This window comes from Paroedura picta, chromosome 17 (genome assembly GCF_049243985.1).
Source record: "Paroedura picta isolate Pp20150507F chromosome 17, Ppicta_v3.0, whole genome shotgun sequence".
Lineage (NCBI taxonomy): Eukaryota > Metazoa > Chordata > Lepidosauria > Squamata > Gekkonidae > Paroedura > Paroedura picta.
The window spans coordinates 9,128,233-9,143,459 of record NC_135385.1 but is presented as its reverse complement, the minus strand read 5'-3'; the positions used below and the strand labels follow the sequence as shown (position 1 = coordinate 9,143,459).

At 49.1% G+C, this 15,227-nt stretch overlaps 1 protein-coding gene across 1 annotated transcript in view; it reads left to right on the top strand.

Moving 5' to 3' along the window:
- Positions 1-15,227, top strand: part of MAD1L1 (mitotic arrest deficient 1 like 1) — a 239,000-nt gene that overhangs the window by 51,460 nt on the left and 172,313 nt on the right. The window contains exon 4 of the mRNA XM_077316571.1: positions 8,186-8,242. Within this exon, the coding sequence (XP_077172686.1) occupies positions 8,186-8,242 (57 nt within the window). The remainder of the gene's footprint in view (positions 1-8,185; positions 8,243-15,227) is intronic.

The window sequence follows — 15,227 nt, the reverse complement described above, 5'->3', positions numbered from 1 at the left end:
ACCAAAAGTCCAGCTGTCCTTAAGTGCGTCAGACCTCTCCTTCAGGGTTCTCAAGCAGCCCCCTGGAGTCTGCCGGCGTGAGGTGCTTGCTCAGGTGTGACTGCAAGATGGAGGACCAGCCTCCATGGCCCCCCCTCCCCAACAGCAGTTGGCTCATCAGGGGTTTGATCCGTCATGTTGCTTCACCTGTCAGGGAGGCAGCTGGCGTTTAGCATCCCCCCCCTCCCGCTGGCAGTGTGCGCCCTCCCCAGAGACCGTAGCACAGTTGGATTTCAAGTGAAGGATGCCATGTTGTGTCCAGGGGAGGGGGCGAAGTCTAGCAGACTCCGCAGCTCTGATCTTTGCCTGGTTTTTTCAAGGAACGTGTCAGAGAAGCAAGCAAGCAAGCACCGTGTAGTGCTGGGCTTGTGCGTCCATCTCTGCTCCCGTGTGGGCTTGCGGCCGGTCGTGGGGAAAATGCCTTCTTCTGGGTCAGGTCTCTAGGCATTCCAAGTGAAGCTGCCTTCTACTGAATTGGACCATGGGGCCAGGAAGGTCAGCATTGTCTATTCTGGCTAGCAGCAGGTCTCCCGGTCTCAGGAGATGCTGGGGATGGAACCGGGGACCTTCTGCCTGGCAGGCAGATGCTCTCTCACTGAGCCAAGTCCCCTCTCTTTGGGTCTCAGGTGGTCTTTCCCATCTCCTCCTGCCCGGTCCTCTTAACTGGAGATGCTGGGGATTGAACCGGGGACCTTCTGCATGCCAAGCAGAGGCTCTGACTCTGAGCTACTGAGGTCTTTCCCATCCCCTTCTGCCTGATCCTCTTAACTGGAGATGCCAGGGATTGAACCTGGGACCTTCTGCATGCCAAGCAAAGACTCTGCTACTGAGCCACTGAGGTCCTTTCCATCCCCTCCTGCCTGGTCCTCTTAACTGGAGATGCCAGGGATTGAACCTGGGACCTTCGGCATGTAAAGTCTTTCCCATCCCCTCCTGCCTGGTCCTATTAACTGGATCTGCCAGGGATTGAACCTGGGACCTTCTGTATGCCAAGCAGAGGCTCTGCCACTGAGCTAAGGCCCCTCTCTACAGCTCTCCAAGGTCACAAGTTGAGGCCATCCCTGGTTTGTACTTGGCTAGAAGGCACTTAAGAAAGTCCATGATCGCTACACAGAGGCAAGTGGTGGCCAGCCACTTCTAAATAATTCTCACCAGGATGGCCCAGGGTAGCTTGACCTTGTCAGATCTCAGAAGCTAAGCAGGGTCGGCCCTGGTTAGCACTTGGAAGAGAGACCAGTAAGGAGTCCCAGGGCTGCTGTGCAGAGGCTAGCAAGGACAAGCTATTTCTTTTGGTCGCCGTCTCTGGTCGCAATGGCCAGCAATCTCTCCTTGCCTCTCACCTTGAAAACCCTACGGGGTCACCGTACGTCGTCTTGAACTTGAGGGCCATTTGCACCAGGGGGTGCTATTCTGGGCCTTCTGCAAGATGCTCACTTCCTTGGCTTCCCTTGAAATAGCCTTCCTAAAACAAGCCAGGAAGCTGATAAGTAAATACTTCATTAATCTGTGGTTTAAAAAGCGCTAATTCAGCATCTTCCCGTAGCAGTTGGCGTGTTACTCTGCCTAGTCCTATCAACTGGCATGTTGTACTGCGGGAAATCATTTTTTTTCCCCCACCCCTACCAGCTTTCACAATATTTTAATTCGGGGAACGGCAGTATGCAAATAAACGGAGTTCTTGCAGGATCGCGGTTGGGAAGTCGCTTTTGACACCGTCTTTCTTTCCCGCCCACGCGGCTGAGCTGTTCGCAGCTGTTTCGGTTGAAAGGAATCCCACCCCCCCCCCAGCTCCTGAACCAAACTATGAATTGTGTGAAGTAGCTTTATATTGAGTCTCGGTTGTAACCTCCCTGCCTCAGCGTCCCTCGGATAGGGAACCCACGGCCAATAAATTTGCTGCAGATTCTGATATCTGTGGTGCAGAGGTCAGACGATGAGTAGAGAGACCCGTGTTTGAATCTTCACTCTGCCATGAAAAAACCAACTGAGAGACGTCGGGCCGGTCGCCCGTTCTCGGCTTGTCCTTCCTCGCAGGGTTGTTGAGAGTATAAAACGGAGGAGGGGCGAATGGACTTAGCCACTTTGGCCCCTGTCGGGTTGCCGAGGGTGGGTGTAGGAAGTAAAATAAAAAATAAAAAAAACATGTTTTGCAGTGAGTTGAACGTGCCTCGGTTTCTTTAGCTCATTGGCAAGGCCTCTGATTGTCTCATGGAAGGCCCAAGGTTCAATCCCCAGCAACTTCTTCCATCAAAATGAGCAGGAGACAGGTGATGTCAAAGATATGGAGATATATGACCATCATTGGTCCATCAGTCATCGAATCATAGAATCATAGAGTTGGAAGGGACATCCTGGGTCATCTAGTCCAACCCCCTACACTATGCAGGACACTCACATCCCTATCAAGGTCCAGATGGTCCACCCAGAGAGGCCATCCCCACTTACCTGATTCCTTGAACTGGAGATGCTGCCGGGGATTGAACCGGGGACCTTCTGCTTGCAAGACAGAGTCTCCTTCAGGGAGCTACAACCTCTTCCAAGACAAGAAGGACCTCTGTAGTTCACGAATCTCATCCCTGTACAAGGCAGGATCATGCGTTCATGCGTGGCCTTTCAGGCAAATGCGTCTGTTGTTGGTTTCTCTGGAAAAATCTGGATTCGTTCCAACATTGGTGGATTGTTCCATTTCTCGGTGTGTTACGTAGCGGTGGCTCTTACTTATAGGAGGCCGTTGACCCTGGTTTTGTTTGGACCTGGCAGTCAAATTGGCTCGCTGGTCAGCTCAAACTCGGAGAAGTTTTCATTTGCACCTCGGTCGCAGCCAGGTTATCAGAAAAATCAGTCCCGGATCTTCTTTGCCTGCCCACGGCAGCATAACTTGATGAAAATGACTTGTTTTCGAAGTGAGAATTCATAACCACCTGGGTTCCTTTGCTACCATTTTGTGAGCATAACACACACACACACACCCCTGTATTTTTCTAAAATCAAAAATGAAGAAGTAATAAAGTGGCCTCTAGATATTGAATAAACTCAATTGAGCAGGGCTTCGGTTTAAAAAAAAAAATGAACAAAATCACTTTTCGATTTGGTTGGTGACCTTGGAGGTGAAGAGGCCAATAATTGGCCAAATTGACTTGCCGTGTCGGCATGCAGCTGCCTGGTATATATAGAGGGAAGGGGGAACAAACAAAACAGGGTAGAAATTGTCCTTGACTTTCCACTGCAGCTTATTTCTTTGAAGCCAGGTACAATTCCAGCATCTGCTTTTTTGAATAGACCGGGGTCCCCAACTTGACGCCCGCCTGCTTCTTTCTGGCTGCATGCCAGTTGCTTCTAAAACAGGATTTCTCAACCAGGGTTTTGTGAAAACCCAGGGTTTCTTGACAAGCACTTCCCAAATGGGTGGAAGTTAATTAATCTTTAATATTTTTTAAAAAAAATGGTTAAACACTTATTTGGATGATATGACCGTATGTGATCGTGTCAACCTGCCCCACTTTTCAACATAGACAATGATGGGCCTGGAGGGGGTGTGAAGGGGAGGGGCCCTGGGTGGGCGTGTCCACAGCGATGCTTAATAACCATATTCTACACGGTTGCATCACTTCCAGGTTTTCTCCGAGCCTCAAGAGTGTTTCAGGGGTTTCTCAATGGTAAAAACAGTGGGTGGGGCTTATACCTAGCAGGAATTCTGATTGGCCTTTGAGAATTGATTGGCTGGGCACAGACTTTTAAAAATATCATTGCGCTGGCAGCAGCTACCACTGAAGCAGATGGATCTTCATTGTGTGAATGTCAGCTGGGGCAAATGTTTGGTGGCTGGCCCTGCCTTTTTTGGCAGCCATTTTGCACGCTGTTAGCGAAATGCCAAAGATGCTGAAAAAGGTTCGGGACCCCTGGAGCAGACACAACCCTCTGAGAGGAGGTTCAAATCCAGTAGGACTGAAGGTGGTTTGGACATTCAGGCTCCGCCCCTTTCCTAGGCACGGTTACCACGTTAGAACGCCATCCCCCGGTCAATAGAAGCGGCCCATCCCCTGATTTCACAACCTAGCTTGTGGCTGAGTCCGTTAAGGCCCTTAGAAGTGTCTCGCCTTGGTGCGGATCCGAGCCTTTCGCCGGCCTCTTTCCCCGAGTCGCGCCTTACAGCAATGTCTCCATCCTCTGACGTCCTCTGTGCCAGGTGCCCATTTTGTAGACTTCGTGCCCCGGCTGTTCTCACATTCTTCCCTTGCTAGTCTTCCGCTGCTTTTCTGACTGCATTATTGTCTCTAAGCATACCTCCTCCCCCTGTCCCCTGCGCGGGCTGCCTCTGTGCTTCGGGATCCACCCCCTTCCCATTCTGTGTCCCTCTGTAGCTTGAAGGCGAGCCAGGTGCCTTGAGAAAGATTGTTTCCCTGCCCTAAGTGCTTACTCAGGAAGTTCTGGCAGGTTCTGCCGTGCCCCTGACCCCATCATTATGCACTTCCTCAGCCTACGCACCTCGGCCAGGTGTTCCAAATGAGGAGTTCCCGTTGGCATAAAGGAAAAGCCTGACAATTGGGTTGGCATTAATGAGGGAATGGCAGTATCACGACACTTCTGTGCACTTCAAAAGCACGCCGAGCCTTAATTGGATGCTGTGGGAGGATGGAGGATGGTGGGGTCAGTTTGGGGACCGCGGCCGAGTCTCTCCGGGACTAGTGATACGTCCCCCCGTAGGTCAGCTCGGATAACCAGGGAGGGAGGCATCAGGTTCTCTTCACACATTATGGAGTTACCCGGTTGGCTCTGGGTTCCTCACGCCAAATCTGACATAGCCACAGCCCCATGTAGGGTTATCAGACGTCCTGGCAGTTCTGTGTGATGCCAGCCAATGTCTCGGGCACCGGCACAAGGGATTGGGGGAGAGGAAAGGCCTGACACAGAAGGGACACGGGATATTCTAGGCTTCCAAAAAAACTCTATGGTAGAACCATAGAGGTTTTGCTCTGATGCTAGGGACACTGTGAATCAAACTGTTTACTGTTTACTGTTTTAAGGGTTTTTTTAAGGGGTTGTCCTGTTTTTTTATTTAGTAGATTTTATTTATTTATTAGATTTTGAAACTGCCCTTCCAAAAGGCTCAGGGCGGTTTACATGTAACATCAAGGGGACGATACAAAGAATGACCTAACATATAACATAGTCAAATACAACAACAATTATCTAGCAATAGTTCTGAACAACACAATTTCAGACATCTTAAACAACAACAATATTACTGGAACGGTAACTTGGCTAAGACCCCCAGGGAGGTCAGACTGGTTCAGGCTATGGAGGGGATGTCTGAGGGGGACCTATGGATTTTTATTGTTTTATTGTGAACCACCACGAGTTCCAATGGAGAGCAGCGGTATGTAACTTTGATAATGAATGAATAAATTAAAAAATGGGAAGTGACATCAGCACATCACCACTAGCCCCACAGTAATCATCCCCCCCCCCCAGTTGCTTGGCCTGAGAATTCTCACCATTTGTGATGGTCCCCTTCTAGAACCATAGAATCACAGAGCTGGAAGGGACCTCCTGGGTCATCTAGTCCAACCCCCTGCACTATGCAGGACACTCACAACCCTCTCGCTCATCCACTGTCACCTGCCACCCCCCTGAACCTTCACAGAATCAGCCTCGCTTTCAGATGGCTCTCCAGCCTCTGCTTAGAAATCTCCAAAGATCTCCACCTCCCGAGGAAGCCTGTTCCTCTGAGAAACTGCTCTGTCAGGAACTTTTTCCTGATGTTGAGGTAGAATTTCTTTTGAATTAATTCCATCCCCTTCGTTCTGGTCCGTCCCTCCGGGGCCAGAGAGAACAACTCTGCTGCATCCTCTTACTTACTCCGTTGACTGTACGGGGTTGATACCTCCTGCAGCATCGTTACATTTCTGATTTTTTTTTTACCCTCCAGTTTCTGGGTTTTGCATTCGACTCACATTCCATTTTTGTTTGTTTGTTTGAGCACCTTCATCTCTCATCATCCGGCGGGATTCCAGGCTATTAGCCGGCCCGGTTGTCTGAACTTTCGGTATCTCCTGCTGAATTGGGGACCGGGCGGGTCTCCCCTGTAATTGCAATGTTTGTTTTGGAACGGGCAAACGATGTGTTCTTCCCTCGAGCTCCGGAGCCCTGATTTTGCGTGTGTGTTTGTGTGTGTTGCGTTCCGCTGTGATTAGCTTTTGTAGCCTGGTGGTTTGTGTTGTTTTTTCCGCCCTCCTCCTGCGACTTTGAAGTGAACCACTTGCTGGCTCACCTCTGGTTTTGAGACGGCGTTAACAAACACCCCACCGTGCGCGTGGAGTATGTTGTTAGAGAGACCCTGGAGAGTTGTGATGAATCTCTGCCTGGAATTGTATGAATTAGATTTATGAAAGGCGGTTTTAGTTTTGTTCTGTTGGTGTTTGTCGAGGCTGAGGAACTGAGCCTTCCCCGAGGTTGTTCGGCAAGCTCCTCTAGGTTTAACACGATTTTTGGATAAGTGCTCGAAGCAATAACCAGAAGGGCTTTTTGCGCATTAAAACGAGCCCAGAGTGCATTTACTATCCTCCCACAACTTTGCAAAGATGCTCGTCTATGAGACGAAATCCCCCGTTCTTCAACCGGATTTATCTCCCCTAAACCGGGCAGCTTTAGTAGCTCAGACAAGATTTGGTGGAATGATTTCGTCCCCAAGTGTGGTACCCTTTCTAAGCATGATGCTGAGGCCGCTTTCTAAAGACCGCAACGCCGTCTGTTCGGCATTCCCTTCAAGATTGCTTTTCCCCGAACAGGGGTCCCCAAATAGTTGTTTCAGGCGGGCACAAGCCCAAAATGGCAGCCACAAGAGGCAGGGCCAGCCACAAAATGGCCGCCGCATGAGGCAGAACCCGCAAACACAGGTGAGAAGAAGGGTAATGTTTAAAATTCCTTGAGAAGGAGAATGAAATCAACAGTCGTTTCAATCTGGGAAGCCGATTGAACCTTCAATGGCCAACCTTTCTGGGCAAGATCCCTACCTGTTTTATAAAAATATACTTGTTGCCATGTTGGGGGGCCCTGTCTTCGATCGTAAAGGTGCAACTACCATTATATGACAACATGTGTCATGAGGTGATATTTCTCTGTTATCCCCTCTCTTCTCTCCCCACTGCCCCTGATGAAATTCTGGAGCCACCACTGTGAAACGGGGCCATTTTTAAAACTTGCCGTGAAAACCTTCACGTCCCACCTTTTTGCAAAACAGCATCTGGTATTCGTCCTTCCGACGAGTTTTGCAATATGAGGAATGTTGCATGGACACCAATAGGAAAGGTGTTTGTAAACCACTTTGGAACACCTTCGGGTAGTGAAAAGCAGGGTATAAAACATCAGCTCTTTTTCTTCCCTGCAACGTTATATACTAGATTGCGGAAACTTGTTTACTTGGATTTCAGTAAGCGTCTGACGAGGTTCCCTATGGTTTTCTGATGGTTAATTGGGAGACTGCAGGTTTGATTTTTGGACAGTTATGTGGAAAGGGAACTGGTTTGAAAATGGCATCCAGAGCATAGTTGACAGTGGCATTTACTTAGATTGCAGGTAGCAGTGGGGTGTCACAGGGCTTGGGACTGGGCCCAGTAATTTTCAATATTTTTACCAATAATCTGGATGAGGGGGTGGAGGGACTCCTCACCAAATTTGCAGATGACACCAAATTGGGATGATTAGTGAACAGCCCAGAAGAGAGAGGGTTGAACAAGATCCAAACATGCTGGAAAAGCGAGCAAATGAGAACAAGATGCAGTTGTCCCATGGAGGAGGGCAGGGAGTGATTTTCCCATTGGCGGCAGAGGAAAGGACCTGCAGGAATGGCTTTAAGCTACCTGCAGAATGGTCCCGGCTAGATATCGGTTCAGCAGTGGGATGGGCTGCCTAAGGAGGTGGGGAGCTCCCCCTCACTGGCGGTCTTCAAGCTGCGGCTGGACAGATCCTTCTCCTGGATGCTTGAGGCTGATTTTGCTTTGAGCAGGGGGTGGGACTAGATGGCCTGGATGGCCCCCTCCAATTCGATAACACATTCATTCTGTGTTTTCAGCCTCCTCCTGTTTCAACATATATATATTTTGGGTTTTGTTGTCTTGAACTCTCTGTTTTGTCTTTTCTCTTGAAGGTTCAGTTGTCTCAGGCGCTGGAAGAAGCCGGAAATCAGAAGAAAAAAGCAGAAATGGTAAGTTAGCGTTCATTTTTTAAAAAATTAAGTCCCTTTGCAGTAGAGGGCGAGTTGAAACGACTTTGACCCTTGCCCATCCAAAGGCATTTCACAGTGAAACAGCTCAAAAAGATGCCACAATGGTGGGGGTGGAGGCACACCCCCCCGAATCACAGTTTTGCACAAGGATTGCCAACCTCCAGATGGGGCCTGGGGGTCTCCTGACTACTGTGAGACTCCTCCGGGCAGTGAAAAAGCGGGGTACAAAAAACCCCTCTTCTTCTTCTTCTTTGCTCAAAAGACATGTGCTTTTTGAGACATGCGCTCCTGCCTCTTTGAATGCTGCCTAATTAAAACTTTGAAGTATTGATATGAGAAAATAGCCTGGAAGCGTTTAAGGGGGGGGGGGGATTGCAAATCCCCTGCAGGGTTGAGAAGAGAAAGGCAGCCTTTTTTTGATCATGTCAGATGTTTCCCTGAAGTAGCATTCCCGGCAAACGGGTTTCTGTAACGGGGTTCCTTTCCCTCACCCCCAAATCCCTTTGTTTAGTATTTTGGGATTTGCACGGTGACCTGGATAGCCATATTTGTCCTTCTCGGAAGCTAAGCAGGGTCGGCCCTGGTTAGAACTTGGATGGGAGACCAGAAAGGATACTCAGGGTTGCTTCGCAGAGGCAGGCAATGGCAAGCTTACCTCGGTTTGTCTCTTGCTTTGACTCAGGTGGCCCAGACTAGCTCTGCATTGAGACATGACAGAAGCTAAGCTGGGGCAGCCTGGGTTGGTATTTGGATGGAGGCCTCCTAAGATGTCCGGGGTCTCTGTGCAGAGGCAGGCCATGGCAACCCAGCTCTGAAGATATGTTGCCTTGAAAACCTCATATGCTGTTTGTGACTCATGTTTCTAGCAACGAAAACTAGTGCATTCACCGGCTCGGGAGAGATGATCTATACGAGAGCCAGTTTTGTGTATTGGTTTAAAGAGTTGCAGCCTCTAATCTGGAGATCCAGATTCCCTGCTTCTCTTCAGCATATATCCAGCTGGGTGGGAGTCCTTGGGCCAGTCTCAGTTCTCTCAGAGCTCTCTTCGCCTCACCTACCTCATAGGTTGTCTGCAGTGGGGAGGATTGGAAGGTGATTGAGAGCAGCTTTTAAACACACGAGGCTTGCTGGGTGACCTTGGGCCGTGCACAGTTCTCTCAGAGCTCACTCAGCCTCACATCCTTCGCAGGAAGGCAATTGAAGGGAAGGCAGTTGAAAGCCACGTTGGGCAGTGAAAAACAGAATACAAAACTCCCCTCAACAAGCAGCTGTTTGGGCTTTCCCCCCGTACGTCTGCAGTTTGTTCAGTCGTGTCCTTCACATTTGCAAATAAGCGGGCAGTCCGTATTTGACTTGTTCATCCATCTGCACGTTCCGCACGTGAGCGAGTTTCACACGCTCGACGCTGGGAGCATTTGTCCTCCTCCAAAACTAAATGGATCTGAAACGAATAGCATGAGGGTTTAGAGATTCTGAAGGCTGGCGTCTCCGCTGTGACAGAAAGAAGCAGAGGGAACAGTTTTGGGTAAAACGCAAACTGCTTGCCTGTTGTTTTGGGCAGGCTACCAAGAATTCGGTCAGTTCGCCCCCGGGGAATAGCTGCCCATCTTTCCCTTCTTGACAAAGGGAGGCTGACTTCCCACTGGATATCGGGCCGAAAACCAAGCGCTATTCTCCAGCACCTGCCGTTGGGTGTTCTGGATCGGGGAACACACTTTCCAGCTCTTGGTTTCGGGGCCTAGCTGCCCATCGCTTCAGAACAACATCTGGCCAAGGTGTGAGAAAAATGGTTGACTCTTTTTGCCCTCAATTTTCAAGAAAATTGTATGATTGGCACAGAAAGCAATTGGGAGATTAAAAGCATCTCCAGGGTGAACGCTAGAAAGGATATCCCTTCTCCCCCGGTGGCACCGGGTCATTCCGACTGAGCCTTTTAACCGGCTCTTCAGTCCCCTGATGTTTCCTGTCCGTCTCGTTGTAGCAAGCTGTTCTGGACAGCTCTGTTAACGTGCTGTGCATTGTGGGGGCCTTTGTGGTTTCGGGAGCGTGCTGTCACACGTGGTCCAAAATCTGTCCACTGGGCAGGAGCCTACATTTCATTTCTTGTTGTGTGGCCTTCGGTCAGCAAAATCTTCCCTGACTATGAGACAGGGAGAGATTCCCAAAGGAATGGGAGAGATGTTTATGAGTATTCTGCTAATTTATTGCTATTACATATGTTGTTGTCCACCGTGAGCCTTAGAGGAATGAAGGGTTATAAATACTACTACTACTACTACTACTACTACTACTACTACTACTACTACTATCAATCAATTTTATTTACGGTCATAGACCAGCCAGTAAAAAACATACTACTACTACTACTACTACTACTACTACTACTATCAATCAATCAATTTTATTTACGGTCATAGACCAGCCAGTAAAAAACATACTACTACTACTACTACTACTACTACTACTACTACTACTACTACTACTATTTTCATCCTCATTTAATTACAGTTCAAATCAGCAACATAAAGGTATAATATACAGTAATTATTCCAAAAAAGTAACAAATAAAACTCTAATCATATAAAGTGTAGAATGCCAAAATATACAACCTGACAACTTTAAGGTAGCTTTCCTCACGTCTAGTCAGAACTGAAGCTGTCTCAAGTTTTTTTGTGCTCTTGGCAATGAGGTATCACAAATTGAATGCATTATATTGTAATGCCTGATTCAATTTGTGTTGTCGCTGTAACTGATTCCCTTGGCTATATTGGGGGACGGGGCGGTGTTTGCCAATAAAGGCGGTGTGCTATACTAAAGACGTGAACAGAAAAACAGTGTTCGTGCACTTAGGATTTTTCGGTACGGCTCGTTACATTAACGTCCTCCTAATCTTGGATGCGAGCCATCCACATCTAGCCACGTTGTACAGAATGCTTTCCGTTTGCAAGCAAGGACTGATTTGGATGCCGCTGCCGTGAGAAGGCTGAGGCAGTTCCCCCCGGGTGTTGTGTTTCGCTCTTAAGCTAGCTGCAGGCTTTCTCAATGGCCCAGGATTTACAGGCATCTGCATAGCAGGCCTCTGTGCAGAAGACGGATCGGGGCAAAGAATTCTCGCGCCTCCTATCTCTCTCCTATATTTAGAATGCAAGCGTATCAACCAGAAGCATACAGAGAAGGTTCATTTGCATGACGTTTCCTTGCTCCACACTCTCCTTGTCCTGAAATATGACCTAATCTTTGATTCAGTGAAAGAGGACAGCGCCGGAAGCTGCTTCCTTACCTACCCCAAGCCCTACTGGCTCTTTTTCCTTGCTTTTCTCCGTGGGGAGGGGAAGGGAAGGGAAAGGGCGAACTTTTATTTCCATCTCTTCTACGGTTGGCTATTTGTTCCTGTGGACGTTTGCTGCTCACCGGCAAGGTGACACGTCCCGCTTGTTAGAGCGTTAGGGGGAAGGTTATTTTGGGGGGATGCCGCAGTTCCTCTTGGTGGCACTGTTGATGCCCCCCCCTTTATTATTTGCTTGAACAGTTCTTTGCTTCACCCAAACTGGCCTTTTCCTGAGACTCCTTTTAGGTCGCCGTTTTAACACTTATTCCCCTGATGTGTATACCTTGTGACTATCTCTCCCCCCCCCAGTCCTCCCTCCCCCCCAGGAACTCTGTTTTCAGCACCTCCTTTCCATTATTTCTCTGCGATCGAGCCCTTGTTAGGTTGACGCTAAGCTACTGTGGCTGGAAAAGGTATGAAAGCACTCCTCCCTGCCCTGAGTTCTGACAAATGTTGATATTGCTTTTTTCTTCCAGTCGCTCCTACGTGTGGGGCTTGAACTCCGCGGCTGTCGGGAGCACGGCGGAAAAATAAAAATAGCTGTCAGGTTCTATCACATGGCTGGCTAGACCTTTCAGCTGCTTTGGGGTGGGCGGGGTGGGGGACGCTGAAAATGACATCTCTGCTTCTGCCCTCTAATAAGTTGTTTTCGCGCTCTTCCGGAGTGCGGGAAAGCTGCACTCAAATGGGCCTGATTTCAGAACCGGGCTCTGGAAGGAACTTGGATCTCTCATCTGTATTTCTTCTGCCCAAACTCCTGTGTGATCCTGGGAATCATCTCGTTCCAGTCTGTTGAGAGAGCATTATTAAGGGGAAGGGGTCAGAGGTAGAGCTTATGTTGGCTTGGAGAAGCTCTCCGGTTCAAACTCCAACCTCTCTGGTTAAAGTCTGTGTCCTGCTTTGAAAGATAGGCACGGCATCAGGGTGTTCCAGTCCAAAGTCAGAGGTGCAATCCGAGTTCTGGGCAAGCAAGGATCAGGAGCAGAGGCAGAATCCCGTCCAAGGTCAGGGCAGGCAGCAGTCAGGAGTTTAGTTAGAGGCTGGGTCAAAATGTCCAGGCAGGCAGAAGGTCAAGGCGGGGTTCAGGAACAATCCAGCAGGCAAAGATTAGGTTTTCAGAGCAGCCTGGGTGACACACATTACGCCCACGGTCACCTGCTCTTGCAGACTGTTTATCCAGGGCATGGCAACCCCCAACTCTTAATCCTAGGTTTACTTCCAGCAACTGGGTTTGGCCATTCAGCCCTCATCCTGCAAAGATCTCCCTTCTTCTTCCAGCTCCCTGCAACATTGAGCCTCTAGATAAGCATTACATCTTCTCTCTTTACATTCTTGTCTTTGCTGCGGCTCCTTTCCTGTAAGGGTGTTCGTGCTTCCAGTGAACTGGGTACTTGTTTCTCTGGCAGTGCTGATGACTCAGGTGTGGGAGGTTCATCTTCAGGAGAGCAACCTGCTGTAGACTCTCTCTTCTGCTTGCTGGTTATGTTTGGCTCCGTCTCCTGAATAGCCCTCCTGTGCCGAGGACTGACTCAAGACAATCTGGCAGCAGTAGATGTGGAAGACATCTATCTGACACCGTGAAGAGCTACTGCCAACTGGGGAGAGGCTGTGCCTCAGTGATAAGAGTGTCTCCTCGGCATGCAGAAGGTCCCAGGTTCTATTCCCGGCATCTCCAGTTAAAAAAAACAACAACCAAGCAGCAAGTGATGTGGAATACCTCAGGCTGAGACCCTGGAGAGCAGCTGCCGGTCTGAGTAGACAATACTGATTTGATGGACGAAGGGTCTGAATTAATCCTCGGCCGCTTCATGAGATGTCATGGAGCCAGGAAATGCCTCGAGTCGGAACTACTGAAAGGGGGGATATAAGAATGTAATTACAGATAGATAGATAAATAAATAAACATTTGGAATTTGGACCGGCGTTCTGACAAATTCTGGCGGCTAATTACTACCTTGGTCTGCCTGCTGTGTTCGTCTGAGGTCTTTCACATCGCCTACATACAGGTCCTTTTTAACGGGGTATGGCGGGGATTGAACCGGGGACCTTCTTCATGCCATGCCGACACTCTGCCACTGAGCCACGGCCTGGTATCTCCTCCACCTGCACCCCTTTGCCTGGAGGCGCCAGGTTCACCTCGCAGACGGAAAGCTGAGCGCTGCTTGCGACTGGTCGGCATCACGCTCCCTTTGCCCCAAATTATTGTATCAAAGGGTAATAGACCTGCTAAGTCAGCTGACACGGTGCATCCCGACAGACGATTCAATTACTTGTCTCCTGCAAGTCAAGTCTGCAACCAGGGGGGGGAAAAGAAACGAAAAGAAACTTTGAGCCGCTACGACTAATTGCAGTTGACAAAACAAAGGCAGTTTTGACGTTCCCGTATTAATTAGCAGACCCATGCTAATTAGCTTGTACGAGAACGATTCATGCGTCTTCCCTGAAATGCAATTAATATTGCAACCGGAGCTGGCTCCGTGCAGCCCGGCCGTATCGTTAACATCCTTTACCCTAATTAAGCGATGGGCAGCCCTGGCTGGAGAGATGAGGCTGGGATTGCAACTGCGTTGAAACGCCTCTTCTTATTTCATGCCCGATCGTGGGGTTGAGGCCGCAGAATTTGTTTTCTGGCATAAGAGGGAATAACTTCCCTCCCAGGTCTATATGCAGCAAGCAGCGTTCCAACCCCTTGGCCGAACGTATTTGCTTTCCGCATGCATTTCCCCGCGGAGCGACTCTGTAGACCTGCCCCCAAATATTGGTTCTTCTAGAGGGGAGGTCACCTTAAATTTATCTCCCAGACTCAGAGTGCAACGGCGGCCAAGTAATTCCTTTGCTCTCGTCCGGCGAGGGAATCTCTGAATCTCGCTTTGGTGTCAGAAGGAAACCAAGGAAAATTGCTGGTGTCTGTAATTCCAACGGAAAGACGGCTCGTGTTTTGTCAGTCCCCGATGGAACTGGCTCACTTCCGCAGGGCCTGCAAGACGGGCCTCTTCCAGCAGGCGTTTGGTTGGGGCCAATGAACAGCTTGGTAACATCAACCAACGTTTGGTTGGGGCCAATGAACAGCTTGGTAACATGCTTTAAGATGCTTAGGGCTGATCCTGCGTTGAGCAGGGGGTTGGACTAGATGGCCTGTCTGGCCCCTTCCAACTCTATGATTCTATGACTAAACAGGGCCTGGGCTCCCTCTACATAGATACGCTCCCCCCTCCCCTGAAAAGCCAAGACGCTCTTAATCAACCAAATTGTCTATACAGCTTGCATAATTAAGATGATTTTAAATTTTGATATGGTATATATAATTCATTTGCTGCATATATGTTTCATGGAATGATGTTGGGAGCCTCTTGAGACGGCAAGCGACATACAAATAAATAAATAGACCAACAGATGATACTATAATGTTGGTATGGAACTCCACCGTGCAGAGTTCGAAACCTTCCGTCAGCCTAAGGTTGGAGCCACGGCGTTACATAAAACACATGTTATGAAGCGTAAGGAATTCAGACAACTGGTGCCAATTGTCAATTTGGATATTGTTCATAGAATCATAGAATCATAGAGTTGGAAGGGGGCCATACAGGCCATCTAGTCCAACCCCCTGCTCAACGCAGGATCAGCCCTAAGCATCCT